This window comes from Taeniopygia guttata, chromosome 22 (genome assembly GCF_048771995.1).
Source record: "Taeniopygia guttata chromosome 22, bTaeGut7.mat, whole genome shotgun sequence".
Lineage (NCBI taxonomy): Eukaryota > Metazoa > Chordata > Aves > Passeriformes > Estrildidae > Taeniopygia > Taeniopygia guttata.
The window spans coordinates 2,251,982-2,268,771 of NC_133047.1; the positions used below are offsets into that span (position 1 = coordinate 2,251,982).

Consider the following 16,790-nt stretch of genomic DNA (forward strand, 5'->3'; position numbering starts at 1 on the left):
TGGCACCAGCTGCTCACCGGTCCCCTCCGGTGGGGGACAACACCCCTGGGATGTTGCTGAGCCTCTCCAGCCCTTCCCATCAAGGGGAAAACCTTCCTGCTCCCCAAAAGGATGGGAATCAGAGCAGTGCTTGGCTCGGAGGGGTCACATCCCGAGTAAATCCCCCCTGGAAGCGGCGGCAGGCAGCGTGCAGAGCTCTCAGCACACACATTCATTTTGGCTTCGCCACCCCACTCCAAAACCCTCAGAGAGGCCCTCTGGAAGCTCAGATCCCTCACACCATTCCCCTCTGAAGTGCTGGAATGCCACGGAGGAGCCCAGGCCATGGGAACCCAACCCAGCAGGGCTCCATCACCGGGGGCTTGGGCTAATCCCGGGAATCTCGGGCTGACAGCAGCCAGAAGGAATGTGGGGCCATTGTTTCTGAGGAGCCCAGACAGGACTGAGAGAGGGAGAAAACCACGCTGGTGGCTCCAGACGGCTCCACGAGCCAGCAGGGATACACAAACTGTCAGAAATCTTCTGCTTCCAACCATCTTCTCCAGCAAGGCGCGGGCGGAACCTGAGCGCCACAAGAAGGTCCCTCCCCAGCTGTGTGTCCCCTCCTGCCACCCCTGCAGCACATCCCGGGAGGAGAGGGAACAAAGCTGCCCTTGCCTTTGTAGAAATGAATGAATTTCAGCACACGAAGGGTTGCCCAAATAACGGGAACACAAAACTCTTTGTGAATCAGGCCTGTCCCCAGCCAGGCCACCAAGTGCTTCACAAAAGGGAAAGGAGCCAGAGCGGATTCTCTGGATTCTCCGTGGGTTCTTGGGAGAAGCTCCTCCTGCTGCTCTTCCCTCCCTGGGCTCCCAAGGGTGCAGCTCCAAGTCCCAGGACCTCTCCAGCCCCACCCCTGGGTGCTGGTCACAGGTTTGGGCACAAAAAGCTCAAAGCCACCCCTGAGGGTCTCATCCCGTGGGTCACACAGCTGAGGGGGCTTTTCCAGCCGCCTTCCCGGCCCCACTTCATCCCAACTTGGGAATGATTTATCCCAGAGAGCTGCAGACCACCAGGAAGGAGCTGAGCTCGGGGATGTGCACATTGGCTGCTTGCAAAAACAAGTTTTAAAAAGTTAAGTTTGGGGTAGAAACCCTGAGAAAAACACTTTATTCTTAGATTTTGTCACCAAAAAAACCCCTCCAATTCCTTCCTGTATCCTAAAAAAGTGATGGCACGGCCTAAAGAAGCCTCTAAGGAAGTTGTCAAACCTTGGGATGAAAATAAATCTGGAGGAGCAGGTAAAAGGTAGCGGCTCCAGCACAGGTAAATTACTTTTTAACAAGGAGACACGGCCCATCCCTGGCATCTGCCGTATGTTTTTATAAAGCCCAGAAATATGTTTTTAAAAGGCCAGTAAATAAAGTTCCTATCGATTTGATCTCCAGTGTAATCTGTTTTTCTGTCTGCCACCACGAGTGGTAATAAAAGGGAATCAGGGGACGCGGGTTTGGGTTAATGCAGCGATCCATCATCGTCGGGGGCTTTGCTGCGCTGCACAATCGAGAAACTGCCCCAAATTGGTGCAAGGGCCAATTTTCTTTTCCAATTTATTTTTGCTTGAGCAAAGCAATATCGAGGCAGGACAAGAAGGACGCGCTTCCCGTCCTTCCAGATGTTCTCCTGCTTCCCTGGGCTGGGAAAGGGCCTCCAGCAGCTCCCAGCATGGGGACTTTGGGAAGGTGCTGTGGGTGCTTGGGTGTTTGGGGGTTTGAGGTCAGGTCTTTGCAGTGGGATTGGGATGTGCTCAGGAGAGTTTTCCAGTGAGGATTGGGCATTCCAGGGCTGCATCCCCCATGGATTGGACACCCTGAACACCCCAGGGCTGATCTCCCGTGGGCTGGACATCCCAGGGCTGATGTTCCATGGATCAAACATTCTGACCATCCCAGGAATGATCTCTCATGGATTGAACATTCTAAACATCCCAGGAGTGATCTCCCATGGACTGAAAATCCTGAACATCCCAGAGCTGATTTCCCATGGATGGAACATCCCAGGGCAGATCTCCCATGGATGGAACATCCCAGGGCTGATCTCTCATGGATTCAGCATCCTGGACATCCAGATCTGATCTCCCATGAACTGAACATCCCAAATATCCCAGGGCTGATCTCCCATGGATGGAACATCCCAGGGCTGATTTCCCATGGATTCAGCATCCTGGACATCCCAGATCTGATCTCCCATGAACTGAACATCCCAAACATCCCAGAGCTGATCTTCCATGGATGGAACATTCTGACCATCCCAGGGCTGATTTCCCATGGATTCAGCATCCCAAACATCCCAGATCGGATCTCCCATGAACTGAACATCCCAAACATCCCAGAGCTGATCTTCCATGGATGGAACATCCCAGAGCTGATCTCCCATGGATGGAACATCCCAGGAGTGATCTCCCTGAACTGAACATCCCAAACATCCCAGATTTGATTTCCCATGGATGGAACATTCTGACCATCCCAGGGCTGATTTCCCATGGATTCAGCATCCTGGACATCCCAGATCTGATCTCCCATGAACTGGACATCCCAAACATCCCAGGGCTGATTTCCCATGGATGGAACATCCCAGGGCTGATTTCCCATGGATGGAACATCCCAGGGCTGATTTCCCATGGATGGAACATCCCAGGGCTGATCTCTCATGGATTCAGCATCCTGAACATCCCAGATCTGAAACATCCCAGAGCTGATCTTCCATGGATGGAACATCCCAGGGCTCATCTCCCATGAACTGAACATCCCAAACATCCCAGGGCTGATTTCCCATGGATGGAACATTCTGAACATCCCAGGAGTGATCTCCTATAGATTGAACATTCTGACCATCCCAGGGCTGATCTTCCAGGGATGGAACATCCCAAACCTCCCAGGGCTGATCTCCTGACACTCCCAGATCTCTGCCCACCAGGGCAGAGCAGTTCAAGGTTGCCCTCCAGGGTCTCCACCCATCCAGAACCACTCTCCTGTCCCTGGCAGTGCATCCCTGGCTCCTTTCCCTCAGCCTGCTGCTCACTGAGAAGCCCCCACACACAGTGGGTGCTCTCACGGCACTAAAAACTGCCCCAAAATGGGGGTTTTGGGCAGTAAATGGATGTTTGACAAAGCTGGCTTCGACAGCTCAATGTTTAAACACGACAAAATATTCAAATCCACCCTAAAATGACGCAGTAAAGTCCCCCAGGCCGGATTTTGCTGCCGTCACAGCTCAGCTTTGCAAGATGCCACCCCACTTTCAGCTCCTTCACCCCAAACCATCGATGTTCCCTTCCCTGAGCAGCTGAGGGCACAAAGGTGACGCCAAACCCATCCCAAATATCTGGGACAAGAACGGGAAACCTCCCATTCCCTCCCCCCCCTCTTTTCAGAAAACTGATAAATATTTCTAGAGAGAAAAACAAACACTCCGCATTTGGCTTTTTTGGTGGTTGTTTTTCTTGAAGAGACAAAGTGTTCCACAGAGAGCCGACACTTCCTACACAAGTTTGCATCCTCAAACCCCGAGATTTTCTGCCACGGATTTGGATGGGAAAAGCATCTCCAGCCCTTCCAGCCAGCCCTCCCCACCCCATCCAGGATCACCGAGCTGGAGCATCCCACTGGAGCACCACAGCGAGATGGAGATCTCCTCGCTTTGCCAAATTTCCCCCACTCCCATTTGGGAATAAATTAGGAATAATCAAATTTCTTGGGTTTAGAAATACCCACACAAAGCATAAAAACAACTCTCATGCCACAGCTCTTGTTCCCACTCAATTTAGGGTGAGCTTAGGAGGGGAAAACACTATCCCAAATCATCCTTAGAGGTTCAGGGGTAAGAAAATTGTATATTCCTATTAAAAACCTGAGGAGAGCCAGATCTCTATGAGGGTTTAAGGCCACGCGAAATGAATTCCCGGTTTGGACAATGCAGCTGGATCATTCCAGCTGTGCAGAGCTGGGGAGGTGTTTTGGGGGAAGGCCAGAGGAGAAAGGCACCCCAAAGCCCGGGAAGCAGCGGGGCCCCGTGTCCTCAGATGCCGCCTCAGCTCAAGATGTGCCGAGTGCCTCGGGAGGGAACGGTGCCAAATCCACCAGCGGAGCCGTTCCCGATGCCAGCGATGCCAGCGGGAGCTGCCACCCGTGCCAGGGGCTCCCTGGGGACCTGCCACCCCCGAGGCACAGCTGGAATCCCATCCCAAAATAAACAGGCGCCACCCTCCCTCAGCCTTCCCTGCTTTTTGCATCCCTGCATCCCGCTGGCACAGCCTGGCAGGGTCTGGCTCTGCTCCCCAAAATCCTTCCCACAGATTCCAGCACCAGCATTCCATCCCCGGAGAGTCCCTTCCCTTCTCCCGGCCCTGGATTTTCTTTCCAGGATTAAAATTCAAGGAAAAACAACTGCCCACATCCCTGGGAAACTTCAACCTCCTGGAAAGGCGGGGATGGGTCTGCGGGCAGCAGCCTCTGCCAGGAAGGAGGATTTTTTGGGAAGAATCAGACATCTTTAAGGAAAAGTTCTCCTTCCAACCATGTGATCCGCAGGGGGAAGAGACTTCCCAGACGGCGGGGAAGAGCCGGAAAAAACGGATTTTTCACACCTCCAGCAGAGCTGACTTCTCCCTTAGCAGCTCCCAGGGCTGGAGCTGGCCATGGGAATTACGGAAATTATTGGGATAGGGAAGTTTTGGGGTGCCAGCGAGGATTCCACCGGGATTTGAGAACGCTACGAGACGATGCCGCATCCTGGGGCGGATTTGAGATCGCGCAGCAGGGCACGGCGCGGGGTGTCCCCCAAAATACCGCAATGTCACCCCAATTTATTGTCCCCTCCGCACCCTCAGCGCAGATCTGGGCGCTCCCGGTTCCTCCCAGTCCCTCCCAGTCCCTCCCAGTTCCTCCCAGTCCCTCCCAGTCCGGGCGGCGCTGGAGTTCGGGCAGTTCAATGCTGCCACCTGGTGGTGACAGGAGGGAACAGCAGCACCGGGGGGCGCACCCCCGATCCCAAATTCCATCGTGGATCCCAAATTCCATCGTGAATCCCAAATTCCAGCGCCGACCCCAAACTCACCTCCAGCACCGACCCCAAACTCCAAATTCCAGCCCCAGTTCCAAACTCCAGCGCCAGTCCCAAACCCCAAACTCTGGTGCCCGTCCCAAACCCCAAACTCCAGCGCTGACCCCAAACTGGAAATTCCAGTGCCGACCCCAAAATCCATTGCTGACCCCAAACTGGAAATTCCAGTGCCGACCCCAAACTCCAGCGCCAATCCCAAACCCCAAACTCCGGTGCCAACCCCAAATTCCAGCGCCGACCCCAAACCCCAAATTCCAGCGCCAACCCCAAACCCCAAACTCCAGCATTGTCAACCCCAAACCCACCCCAGTGCCGACCCCAAACCCCAAACTCCAGCGCGAATCTCAAACCCCAAATTCCAGTGCCGACCCCAAACTCACCTCCAGCGCCAACCCCAAACTCCAAACTCTGGTGCCAACCCCAAACTCCAGCGCCGACACCAAACCCCAAACTCCAGCGCCGACCCCAAACTGGAAATTCCAGTGCCGACCCCAAAATCCATTGCTGACCCCAAACTGGAAATTCCAGTGCCGACCCCAAAATCCATCACTGATCCCAAACTCCAGCGCTGACCCCAAACCCCAAACTCCAGCGCCGACCCCAAACTGGAAATTCCAGTGCTGACCCCAAACTCACCTCCAGCGCCGACCCCAAACTCCAAACTCTGGTGCCAACCCCAAATTCCAGTGCCAACCCCAAACCCCAAACTCCAGCACTGACCCCAAACCCCAAATTCCAGTGCCAACCCCAAACCCCAAACTCCATCGCCAACCCCAAACTCCGGCGCTGACCCCAAACCCCAAACTCCATCGCCCGTCCCAAACTCCATCATGCTCCAATCCCAAACTCCATTAGCGCCGACCCCAAACCCCAAACTCTGGTGCCGACCCCAAACCCCAAACTCCAGTGCCAACCCCAAATTCCAAACTCCGGTGCCAACCCCAAACTCCAGCGCCAACCCCAAACCCCAAACTCCAGCATTGCCCACCCCAAACCCACCCCAGCACCAACCCCAAACTGCAAACTCCGCTGCCAACCCCAAACTCCAGCGCCGACCCCAAACCCCAAACTCTGGTGCCGACCCCAAACTGGAAATTCCAGTGCCAACCCCAAAATCCGTTGCTGACCCCAAACTCCAGCGCTGACCCCAAACTCCAGCATTGCCAACCCCAAACCCACCCCAGCGCCGACCCCAAACCCCAAACTCCATCACCAACCCCAAACCCCGGCGCCGACCCCAAACCCCAAATTCCAGCACCCATCCCAAACCCCAAACTCCAGCGCCAACCCCAAACTCCAGCACCGACCCCAGAGCTCAGCCCGAGGCCGGGATGGCTTTGAAAAGTTGACAACAAAAATAAAATCCGCAGTGAAAAGGTTTAAATTGAATTTTGGGGGTTTTTTTGGCTGAGTTGTGGCAGAGTGGAACGGAAAAAAAAAATTCAGTGCTCCGAATATACCAAAAATTATATAGTCAGAGCAGAGGAAACAAAAGTGAAGCGGCCAAAATGTAGCAAAAAATATAAATATACAGTGGGCACAACATAAATAAAATTAATCAAATTTTTATCTACGTGTGGCCACTTAATTCCTACTTTTCGTACATTGTGGTCATTTAATTCCTTTTTAAAAAATAGCCATGATGGAGCACAAAATTAAATCATTAGGAGGCTGCAAATAGCAAAAAATTAAATGATTAAGTGGCAATGTGTGGCAGAAAAAATAATTTAATTTCTTTGCTACCTTCTGGCCGCTTAAATGGTCACAGTATATAAAAAAATAATTAATTGTTTTAAAAGTTAATGTAGGGAAAATTATAAATGGCTGCATTTATAGAGGAAATAATAGTTACAATGCAGCAAATATTCTAAATTGGAATGTGGTGATATGGTGAAAATAATTCATTAAATGGCTACAGTGTGGCTGGAATAGCTGGAAAATGGGTGCGATGTAGAAAAAAAATATATTAGGTAAAGGGAAAAAAAATAAAATATTTAAAATTAAAAATACAACTATAAAATATTTTTTAAATAATAGAATAAACTATAGATATGAACTATAAATGTAAAAATATAAATGTAAAAGTATAAACGTAAAAATATAAATGTAAAGATATAAATGTAAAGATATAAATGTAAAAATATAAATGTGAAAATATAAACGTAAAAAAATATAAATGTAAAAATATAAATGTAAAAATAATATAAATGTAGAGATATAAATGTAAAAATATAAATGTAAAAATATGAATGTAAAAATATAAATGTAAAAATATAAACGTAAAAATATAAATGTAAAAATAATATAAATGCAAAAATATAAATGTAAAAATAATAATGTAAAAATATAAATTTAAAAATATAAATGTAAAAATAATATAAATGTAAAAATATAAATGTAAAAATATAAATGTAAAAATATAAATGTAAAAATATAAATGTAAAAATATAAATGCAAAAATATAAATGTAAAAATATAAATTTAAAGATATAAATGCAAAAATATAAATGTAAAAATATAAATTTAAAAATATAAATGTAAAAATAATAATGTAAAAATATAAATGTAAAAATAATATAAATGTAAAAATATAAATGTAAAAATATAAATGTAAAAATAATATAAATGTAAAAATATAAACGTAAAAATATAAAAGTAAAAATATAAACGTAAAAATATAAATGTAAAAATAATATAAATGTAAAAATATAAATGTAAAAATATAAAAAGGGTTTCAGTGTAGTAAAAAAAACTCTGAATGTAAGAAAAAGTGATTTAATGGCCACGGTGTAGGAAAAATAAATAAATAAATGAGAAAAATCTCAGCAAAAAAATGCAATTCCATTAATCCACAGCTCAGCCTCCAACCGAACCCCAGAATCGATGAGGAAAAAGTGGGAAAAGCTCCCGGAATCCCCCCGATCCCGGGAAAAGCCGGAGCGGGGCCGGTCTCACCTTCTGGGCCCAGGGGAGGCGGACGCGGGGCGGGCCCCAGTCCCGGCTCAGCCGCCGCCGGTACCCCCGGCACTTGGGGATGTAGGAGCAGCTCACGTCGCCCACCTCGGGGTAGATGACTTCCAAATCCCCCCTGGAAAAACGGGACAAGGCAGGAAAATGTGGGAATTGCTGCCAGGGAGGGCTCGGGTGGGGTGGGAATAGGGTGGGATAACAAGGTTAGTGTGGATTATTGTAATTATCAATTCCTTCCCTACATCTGCTGAAGAGCATTTTAAATCCCTGCGCTCCTGGCGTGATCTTCAGCAGATTTTGGGAAGGAATTCCTGGCTGGGAGGGTGGGGATGGAATTCCCTGGCTGGGAGGGTGGGGATGGAATTCCCAGAAGGAATTCCTGGTTGGGAGGGTGGGGATGGAATTCCCTGGCTGGGAGGGTGGGGATGGAATTCCCAGAAGGAATTCCTGGCTGGGAGGGTGAGGATGGAATTCCCAGAAGGAATTCCTGGCTGGGAGGGTGAGGATGGAATTCCCTGGCTGGGAGGGTGGGGATGGAATTCCCAGAAGGAATTCCTGGTTGTGAGGGTGAGGATGGAATTCCCTCTGGGAATTCCTGGCTGGGAGGGTGGGGATGGAGTTCCCAGAAGGAATTCCTGGCTGGGAGGGTTGGGATGGAATTCCCTGGCTGGGAGGGTGAGGATGGAATTCCCAGAAGGAATTCCTGGCTGGGAGGGTGAGAATGGAATTCCCAGAAGGAATTCCTGGCTGGGAGAGTGGGGATGGAATTCCTGGCTGGGAGGGTGGGGATGGAATTCCCAGAGGGAATTCCCTGGCTGGGAGGGTGAGGATGGAATTCCCTGGCTGGGAGGGTGGGGATGGAATTCCCAGAAGGAATTCCTGGCTGGGAGGGTTGGGATGGAATTCCCAGAAGGAATTCCTGGCTGGGAGGGTGAGAATGGAATTCCCAGAAGGAATTCCTGGCTGGGAGGGTGAGGATGGAATTCCCAGAAGGAATTCCTGGTTTGGAGGGTGGGGATGGAATTCCCAGAAGGAATTCCTGGCTGGGAGGGTGGGGATGAAATTCCCTGGCTGGGAGGGTGGGGATGGAATTCCCAGAGGGAATTCCTGTCTGGGAGGGTGGGGATGGAATTCCCAGAAGGAATTCCTGGCTGGGAGGATGGGGATGGAATTCCCAGAAGGAATTCCTGGCTGGGAGGGTTGGGATGGAATTCCCTGGCTGGGAGGGTGGGGATGGAATTCCCAGAAGGAATTCCTGGCTGGGAGGGTGGGGATGGAATTCCCAGAGGGAATTCCTGGGGAGCACTGCAGGTGCCCAGAGACATCCCCTGCCTTTGGTGAAATCTTTCTTGCCGATCTCAACTTGCACCCAGGTTGTTTTTTTTGCTTTGAGTGGCTGATTTTTACCGAAATGCAAATTTTTCCAAGCTGTACCGGTGAGCATTTCAAGTATTTCTGCCAAGAGAACATTTTAAACCGGTTGCCAACTGAATTGCACGTGTGAGTTAACAAGAGAAAAACGGCACAGCTCAATAGTAAATTAGATTATGGCTGTGGCTCAATTGAACTCTGAGGGTTTAATTTTGATATCTGCTAATGATGGAGCCCTGTTGGAATCTGAGGTATTGATGATTCTGAGAGTGTAAAAAGTTTCTTTCTGCTCTGTTGCTAAAGAAGTCATAATTGGTCTGTGCTGTTTCAAGGCTGTTTATTCTGTTTATCTCTAACACGTTCTGCTGCCCTGCCGCAGCTCTGTCCTGCAGGGCAGCGTGTGGGGCTCTGCCCTCAGTGGGATGGTACAAACATTAAATACCACAAACTACCTGTGCTGGATTTACAATAACGTGCCAATATCTGTCACCTACGTTGGACAGTGTGTCCCCAGCCTGAACCAACAGAAAAATGCCAACACCACAGTGAAACATGGAGGGCATGAAGAAGGAGAAAAAGGACAAGACACACCCAATTTCCTCCACCTTGTCCCCTTTGGACCCCTCATCTAGAATCCTAAAATTTTACTTTTGCACCCGTGCCACACTTAATTATTACTGATATCAAACACTCAGAGCTGGTAATTGATCCTGTGAGAGTGAAAACTCTTTTCCATGGACAGAGATCACAGACAGTGTCTCTGGGGGCTCTGTCCAGGGGGGTTCCTGACCCCTGCCAGGGTCCCAGGGCAGCCAGAGGGATTCCCTGGATTCCCACAGGGCCCAATTTTGGGAAAAGAAGGAAAAGAGGCAAAGGGACAGCGGAATGAACGGAGCTGGGGGGTGACACAGAGGGAATGTCCAGCCTGGGCAGTGACAGGGACACGGAGCACAGCTCACCTGCAGAACCCGCGCTCGGACTCACTGAGGCTCTGGAAGATGCAGGTCCGGGAGGTTTCGCTGCCCCGGGCGCCCGGGAGGAGCAGGGCCAGCGCCACCAGTGCCGCCCACAGCAGCTTCATCCTGCCCTGGGGACAAGGGGACAGCGAGGGTCAGCCCCACGGGGACACAGCAGCAGCTCCAGGCACAGCATCCCGAGCCTTGCCTGGCAGATTTGGCTCTTTTTTGAGCCAGAGATGGGGTAACTGAGAGGCACTTTACAAATTTTTTATTCTGTTTTTAGTCTCATATGAAGGGTGAGGCAATACAGATATAATTTAAATTTTATATATTTTTAATATACATATATTATATTCATACATATTATATATTCAATTGTTATAATTCACGCCATTACAATCAGAAGCCAACTATTTTTTAATTCCAATGCATTATAAGCATTTTTTTGGCCTATCAGCTTTTGCCCAGCACTCACCCCAGGTAAACAATTCTCCAAACACATTTTTCCACATGGGAAAAACAAGGAGCAGAAATAGAAATTGTTTTCTCTTTCATTTCTCTCTTTGCACCTCTATGAAAAATCCTGAGAGGGAGAGAAACGTGCTGCCACACAGCTCCACAACTTTAATCCCGTTTATTGCAGAACTGAGCTGTTTCCTCTAAAAATCCAACTTGAATCCCGTTTATTCCAGAACTGAGCTGTTTCCTCTAAAAATCCAACTTTAATCCCGTTTATTGCAGAACTGAGCCGTTTCCAGCCACTCCCCTTTGCCAGGCACCCCCAGCCCAGCTCACAGGACCCTCTGTGCTCCCTCCCCCTCCACGTGGCACTGGGAATGTCCCCACGTGGTGACACCAGCTCCAAACCCAGCTCCAGGAGGGGACAGAGTCCCCATCTCCACCTGCTGCTCTCCCAAATACGATGGAAAATCGGGATCAGGAGTGGTTGTGCTCTTTCCAAGACCACCCCCAAGTTTTTTCCTCATCCCTTTCTACCTTTTCAATGCAAACATGACAAATGAACTCTTGGTAGAACTCCCATTTTTTGTCTTCAGTTGGTTTCAGAACAGCGGAGGCCCACAATTGTCTTATGTTCCTAAAAGCTATTTATCAATTTATATTCTTCATCACAAACCCAGCTAACTAAACTTGGGGGTGCTCTGTCCAAGACCACCCCCAAGTTTTTTCCTCATGCTGACCTTTCTACCTTTTCAATGCAAACATGACAAATGAACTCTTGGTAGAACTCCCACTCCTTGTCTTCAGTTGGTTTCAGAACAGAGGAGGCCACAATTGTCTGATGTTCCTAAAAGCTATTTATCAATTTATATTCTTCATCACAAACCCAGCTAACTAAACTTGGGGGTGCTCTGTCCAAGACCACCCCCAAGTTTTTTTTCCTCAATCTGTGTCCCCAAGGACACCCAGACCATCCAGGACACCCGGACGTGTCCCCAACCCAAGGCAGGGGCAACCTCGTCCCAGCCACCCCCTCCAGCGCCTTTCCCACAGCGGGACAGCTCCAGCCACCCCTTTTTAAGCCTCGAGGGGGACGAGGGGACACGGGGCTGGGTCCCCCACCCCTCACCAAGCCCAGCTCCATCCCTCACCTCCTGGCAGAGCCACTTACCGAGGTCCTGGGGACAGCCGAGCAGCTCCGAGGCAGAGCCCGGAGGTTGGAGGTTGCCGTGGAGATGGTTTCCTCGGAAGGAAGGGACAGAGGGACCGGGAATGAGAAGCCAAAGCCACGAGGAAGGAGCAGCCGAGCTCCCGAGCTGCCAACGGGTTTGAACCCCCGGTAACCGCCCCAACCGCCCCGAACGGCGCCGCTCCGCTCCTGCCCACCCCCCCGGCCGCTAATTAGAGCCCAACTTCCATTTACCCGGCTCGTCCATCCCCTCATCAGCCCCTGGGAAGCGGCACACGCGAATAAATGAAATAAAACGATAGTAAAGAATAGCCCGGTGTGTCTCGCAGCCACAAGGGGATCATTACATAATGGAGCTGTGGCTGCACGCTCCGAGAACACGAGCGAGGGAAAGAGGCGTCGGGTTTAACTAATTAGAAACATTAATGGATTGGGAATGATCGGGAGCTTTTTAGGGGCTTAATAGCTCCGGTTCCCACGCTGGCGAGATGGGCACAGCCCCGTAATTAGAGCCCTGAGCCGGCAATGGGCTCCCGTGAGTCAGGTTTTTCCCAGGAATGCCTGGATGAGTCAAGGTTGCACCTCACGGTGTCACACGGACCGGGCAGGTTGAAAATTCGGGGTCCCCAGCACCGGGCAAAGCTGGTGATCAGCAGAAAATGCCCAGGAATGTGCTCATGGAATAGTGAGAAAGGCAGGAATTTCCTTGGAGAAACGGGGATGTGGATGGAAGTTGAACGAGAGGCGGGCAGGGAGTTGGGCACTCGGGTGGGGATGTGGACAAGGAACTCCTGGCAAAACTTGGAATGGTTTGGGATGGAAGGATCTGAAATTCCATTCCCTGCCCGGGCAGGGACACCTCCCACTGCCCCAGGCTGCTCCAAACTCACCTTGGATATTTCTGGGGATCCAGGGGCAGCCCCAGCTCCTCTAGGAATTCCATCCCAGCCCCTCCTCACCAGGAATTCCTCCCCAATATCCCACCCAAACCTCCCCTTTTCCATTGGAAGTCATTCCCTGTGTCCTGTCCCTCCATCCCTGGGAATGGACTTTGAAATGAGGGATGGGATGTACCAAAATGATGAATATGCATTTGTATTTTGGGTATTCAACACTTGTATGGATAAAAGGGCTCTGTAATCACCTGGAAGACACAGTGTGGATTTGGGAGCGATCCCACACACAATAAACACACACTTCCTAACTTTAAACTGTTAGTTTTTGTCTGTCACAGTTGGATATCGGTATTAGATCAATATCCAGATTTTTTTAATAAATCAAAACCAGCTCCCAGGGAGGGGAAATGATGCCTCAGGTTTGAGCTTTTCTATTTTTCACATTCTGAGCAATTTTAGTCTGTGGGTCTGGGCTTCACCCTGGGGATTGGTGAGCACAGAGCAGGGAGACAAAACAATTCCTGCTGCAGCTGGGCACCAAGGACAATCAGGGCAAGTTTAAACAAGGTGGGCTGAAGGCACAAAACAAGGAGGATGGGACTTCATCAGCTAAAGCTGGAATTGGACAATGAGCTCCAACCTGCTGATGGAGCAAAACTTAATAAAAGTGACAGACCCCATGGCCTGTCTTCCATTTTGGGACCATTTGGACCAAAACTTAATAAAAGTGACAGACCCCATGACCGGTTGTGCATTTTGGGACCGTTTTGGTTCATTTTGGGTGCAGCCCTGGCTGGGCTCTTGCGCTGCCCAAGGTGGATGCATTGAGGAGATAATTTTAATAAATCCCTGCTTTATTATTTTTTATTCTTTAGCTCTGTCCAGCTCTGCTCCAGCTCAGCCTTCCCAACTATCCTGTCCCGGGCTGTTCCCAGTTCCCAGTCCTGACTCAGCCCTGTGGGACTGCAGGAATCCCGTTTTTCCAGCCTGGAAGCTTCTGGCACCATCCTCACATGAGGCTCAGAGCCTGAGGGAAGTCCAGGAATTCCCCCCTCATTCCAGCATGGGATGAGAAACAAAAAGATGCTTCCCTGCTGTGAAAAACGCCAATCACTTGGTTTTTAAAAATTTTAAAGTTTAATAATAATAAAATGGTTATAAAAATAATAATACAGTTAGAGTAATAAAGTTTAGAGTTAGGACAATTACAAGACAATAAAAAGCAAAGAATTACGGACATCAGACACTAAATCAGGAAAAGCATCCCTTGTGAACAAAGGAATCACCCTTAAACCAATACACTTGTTGCATATTCATACATCCTTTATGGTTATGCATACATTCTATTTAAAACAATAAATTCTGTCTGTTGTATGTCAATTGTCTCCTTTAATCCCCTGGCATCTTTGAGTCTGAGCAAGGCCTGAAGAAATTAATTTTTTCTGATAAGAAGCCATAAATTCCTCTCTTTTAGAAGATTTGGGTGTTCCTCAAAGCGAGTATCTCATCCCTAAAAAGAAAACTCCCCCCACATCCATAATCTCTATTTTAACATTATGTTGTAACCTAAAACTACACTTAACACACTACGTAAGAGAATTAATACAGCATAACTTTCTAACATTACACATATAATATTCATTGTAATATTTTCGAAGAGCCAATCATAAATCTGCATTTTTCACGCCTGCGCTTTAAAATTTTCACTTATTTTGGCTAAAAGCACCATTGAAAACCTGTTTAAAACTCCTCAGCTCTCCCAGCTTTCATGAGGGATATTTCCCAATATTCTGAAAATAAAATAAAGCTTTCGAAGTAATCAGCACAAGATTAATTTAATTAATCAAATGAGGGAACTGATGGAGTAAAATTACTGCAGTCTCAACATCAATTCATTTGGGAGCAGATATTTAAATAGAGATACAAAAATAAATATATTTTGCATTTGTATCCCCAGCAAACACCTCCAAAAGCTGCTCAAAAGCCTCTCAGAGCTGACAAAACCGAGAGGCGGGTGAGGAAATTATTTTCCTGTTAATATCAGAGATTAAAAAGCTCTTAATAAAAGGCAACCAGCGGAAGGCAGGGAAGGGAGGGGGAAGTCTGGGGATGTTTTAACAGCAACAAAGCACCTGCAAAAGCCAAATCAGCCCAGCTGGGAGCCAAGTTCAACCTGGGCTGAGCCATGGGGCCAAAAATGGGGTTTGGGAGGGAAAGGTGGAGGCAGAGGAGGAAAAACCCCCAGCAGATCCCACCTGGGCACTGCCACAATATTCTTCAAGGCAGCTTTAAGATCCAGCTGAGGCAAAAATAGCAAATTTTCGAGGCGCCCCATGACCATCAGCTGAGAGCGAGGAGCTCTCAGAGCTCCCCCACATGTGCGAAGCCTCCAGCTTTTTGTTTCTTTCATGAGGAACCCTCACTTCCCCAGCAGAATTTCACTTAAAAAGTTCATTAAAATCTTGTTTTTACTTCCCAGAAAAGCATTGTTTGGAACTTCCCCCCCTCTCTCCCAGAGCTGGCTTCCTGTTGATGTGAAATCCTGATAAACCAGCGCCCACTTCAGCCTTTCTGCTCTCCCTGCTGCATAAAAAAAGGACATTTTGCCATTTTCTTGGGATTTTCACCTTGCTCCCATCCCAGGTGTGAATGGCCTGCAGGGACAGGGAGGTGACACCAGGCCCTGATGTCCCCAGTCCCATGGGGGTTTTTTTTGCTCCCAATTTCAGGCTGGACAAAACTTTGAAGTCATCACTGAAGCCAATAAATCTCAAGTCCTTCCTCATCAGCCAGCCAAAGCTCTGGAAAACAAGGATTTATTCTGCTTCTCACCAGCAGAAGGATTTCTGAGCAATAAAAATGCTCCTTGGGCTACCAACAAGACCCACAAGCATCAGCCCAGCCCAGCTCTCCCTTCAATAATCCAGCATTTTCTTCTCATTCGGGAAGAAATCCAAATATTCCAAGCAGGCACCTCCATGCCCCAGAGTACACTGAGCAAATTACCTGAGCAACTCCAAAATATCAACACCCACAGGCTGAAAAATCACTAAAAAATCGTATTTACACTGCTGATACCAAGCAGCGAGGCAGCACCAAGCCAAGCTGGGGGAATTCCCTCAATTTTGGCCTTGCAGGACACCCATTTTCCAGCCCTTTAATTCCGAAGAAATCAGAAAAGGAAATAAAACCCACATCCTCTCTCCTCGCTCAGCAGCTCCAGCTGTGCCCTGGCCTGGCTGTGCTGCTTATCTCCCTTCTCCGTGGTTTGTCCTCACATTTCCCTCCTTCCCTGGCCAAGAACTCGGTCCCTGCTCCAAGCCAACAACCCCAAGGTCACCTTCACCTTGTCCTGGCCAAGCCCCTGGGCGAGAACTTTGTGAATCAAAAACCCCACTTGGCCCTGGTCGAGCCATAAATTTGCATCCGAAGCGATTTGCGGGGCTGGCTCTGCTCCTTGGGGAATTTTTAAAGTGGATTTCAGGGATTTGTGGGGCTGGCTCTGCTCCTTGGGGAATTTTTTAAGTGGATTTCAGGGATGTGACAGATTTATTGGGCTCCGGAGTTCCCCTGGGTCTGCCCAGAGCCGTGGTGGGGGCAGGGGTTAAAGACCCCACAGCACAAAAAATGAGCCACACGTTAAAGGGCTGCGATGGAATTTGGGGTTCTCCAGCATTTATAAGATGTTGGGGCAAAATCTGGAGGGGGGGGGGGTGAATTTATCTCCCCAGACACCTCCTGTGAGCCACAGGCTGGAACAGCAGAGCTTTAGGCACCGGGTGCAGATCCCTGGTGCAGCCTGGGATGAAGAGGGGAGGATTTCTGCCTTTTCCCTTTATTCCT

General features: G+C 48.9%; 1 protein-coding gene across 1 annotated transcript in view; it reads right to left on the reverse strand.

Moving 5' to 3' along the window:
* Nucleotides 1-12,444, reverse strand: part of PEBP4 (phosphatidylethanolamine binding protein 4) — an 84,235-nt gene extending 71,791 nt beyond the window's left edge. Inside the window, exons 1-4 of the mRNA XM_030289779.4 lie at nucleotides 12,286-12,444; nucleotides 12,034-12,105; nucleotides 10,404-10,531; nucleotides 8,059-8,191 (exon numbers count right to left, since the gene is read on the reverse strand). Coding sequence (XP_030145639.4) covers nucleotides 8,059-8,191; nucleotides 10,404-10,531; nucleotides 12,034-12,105; nucleotides 12,286-12,306 — 354 coding nt within the window. The 5' untranslated portion in view covers nucleotides 12,307-12,444. The remainder of the gene's footprint in view (nucleotides 1-8,058; nucleotides 8,192-10,403; nucleotides 10,532-12,033; nucleotides 12,106-12,285) is intronic.
* Nucleotides 12,445-16,790: the final 4,346 nt, after the last annotated feature.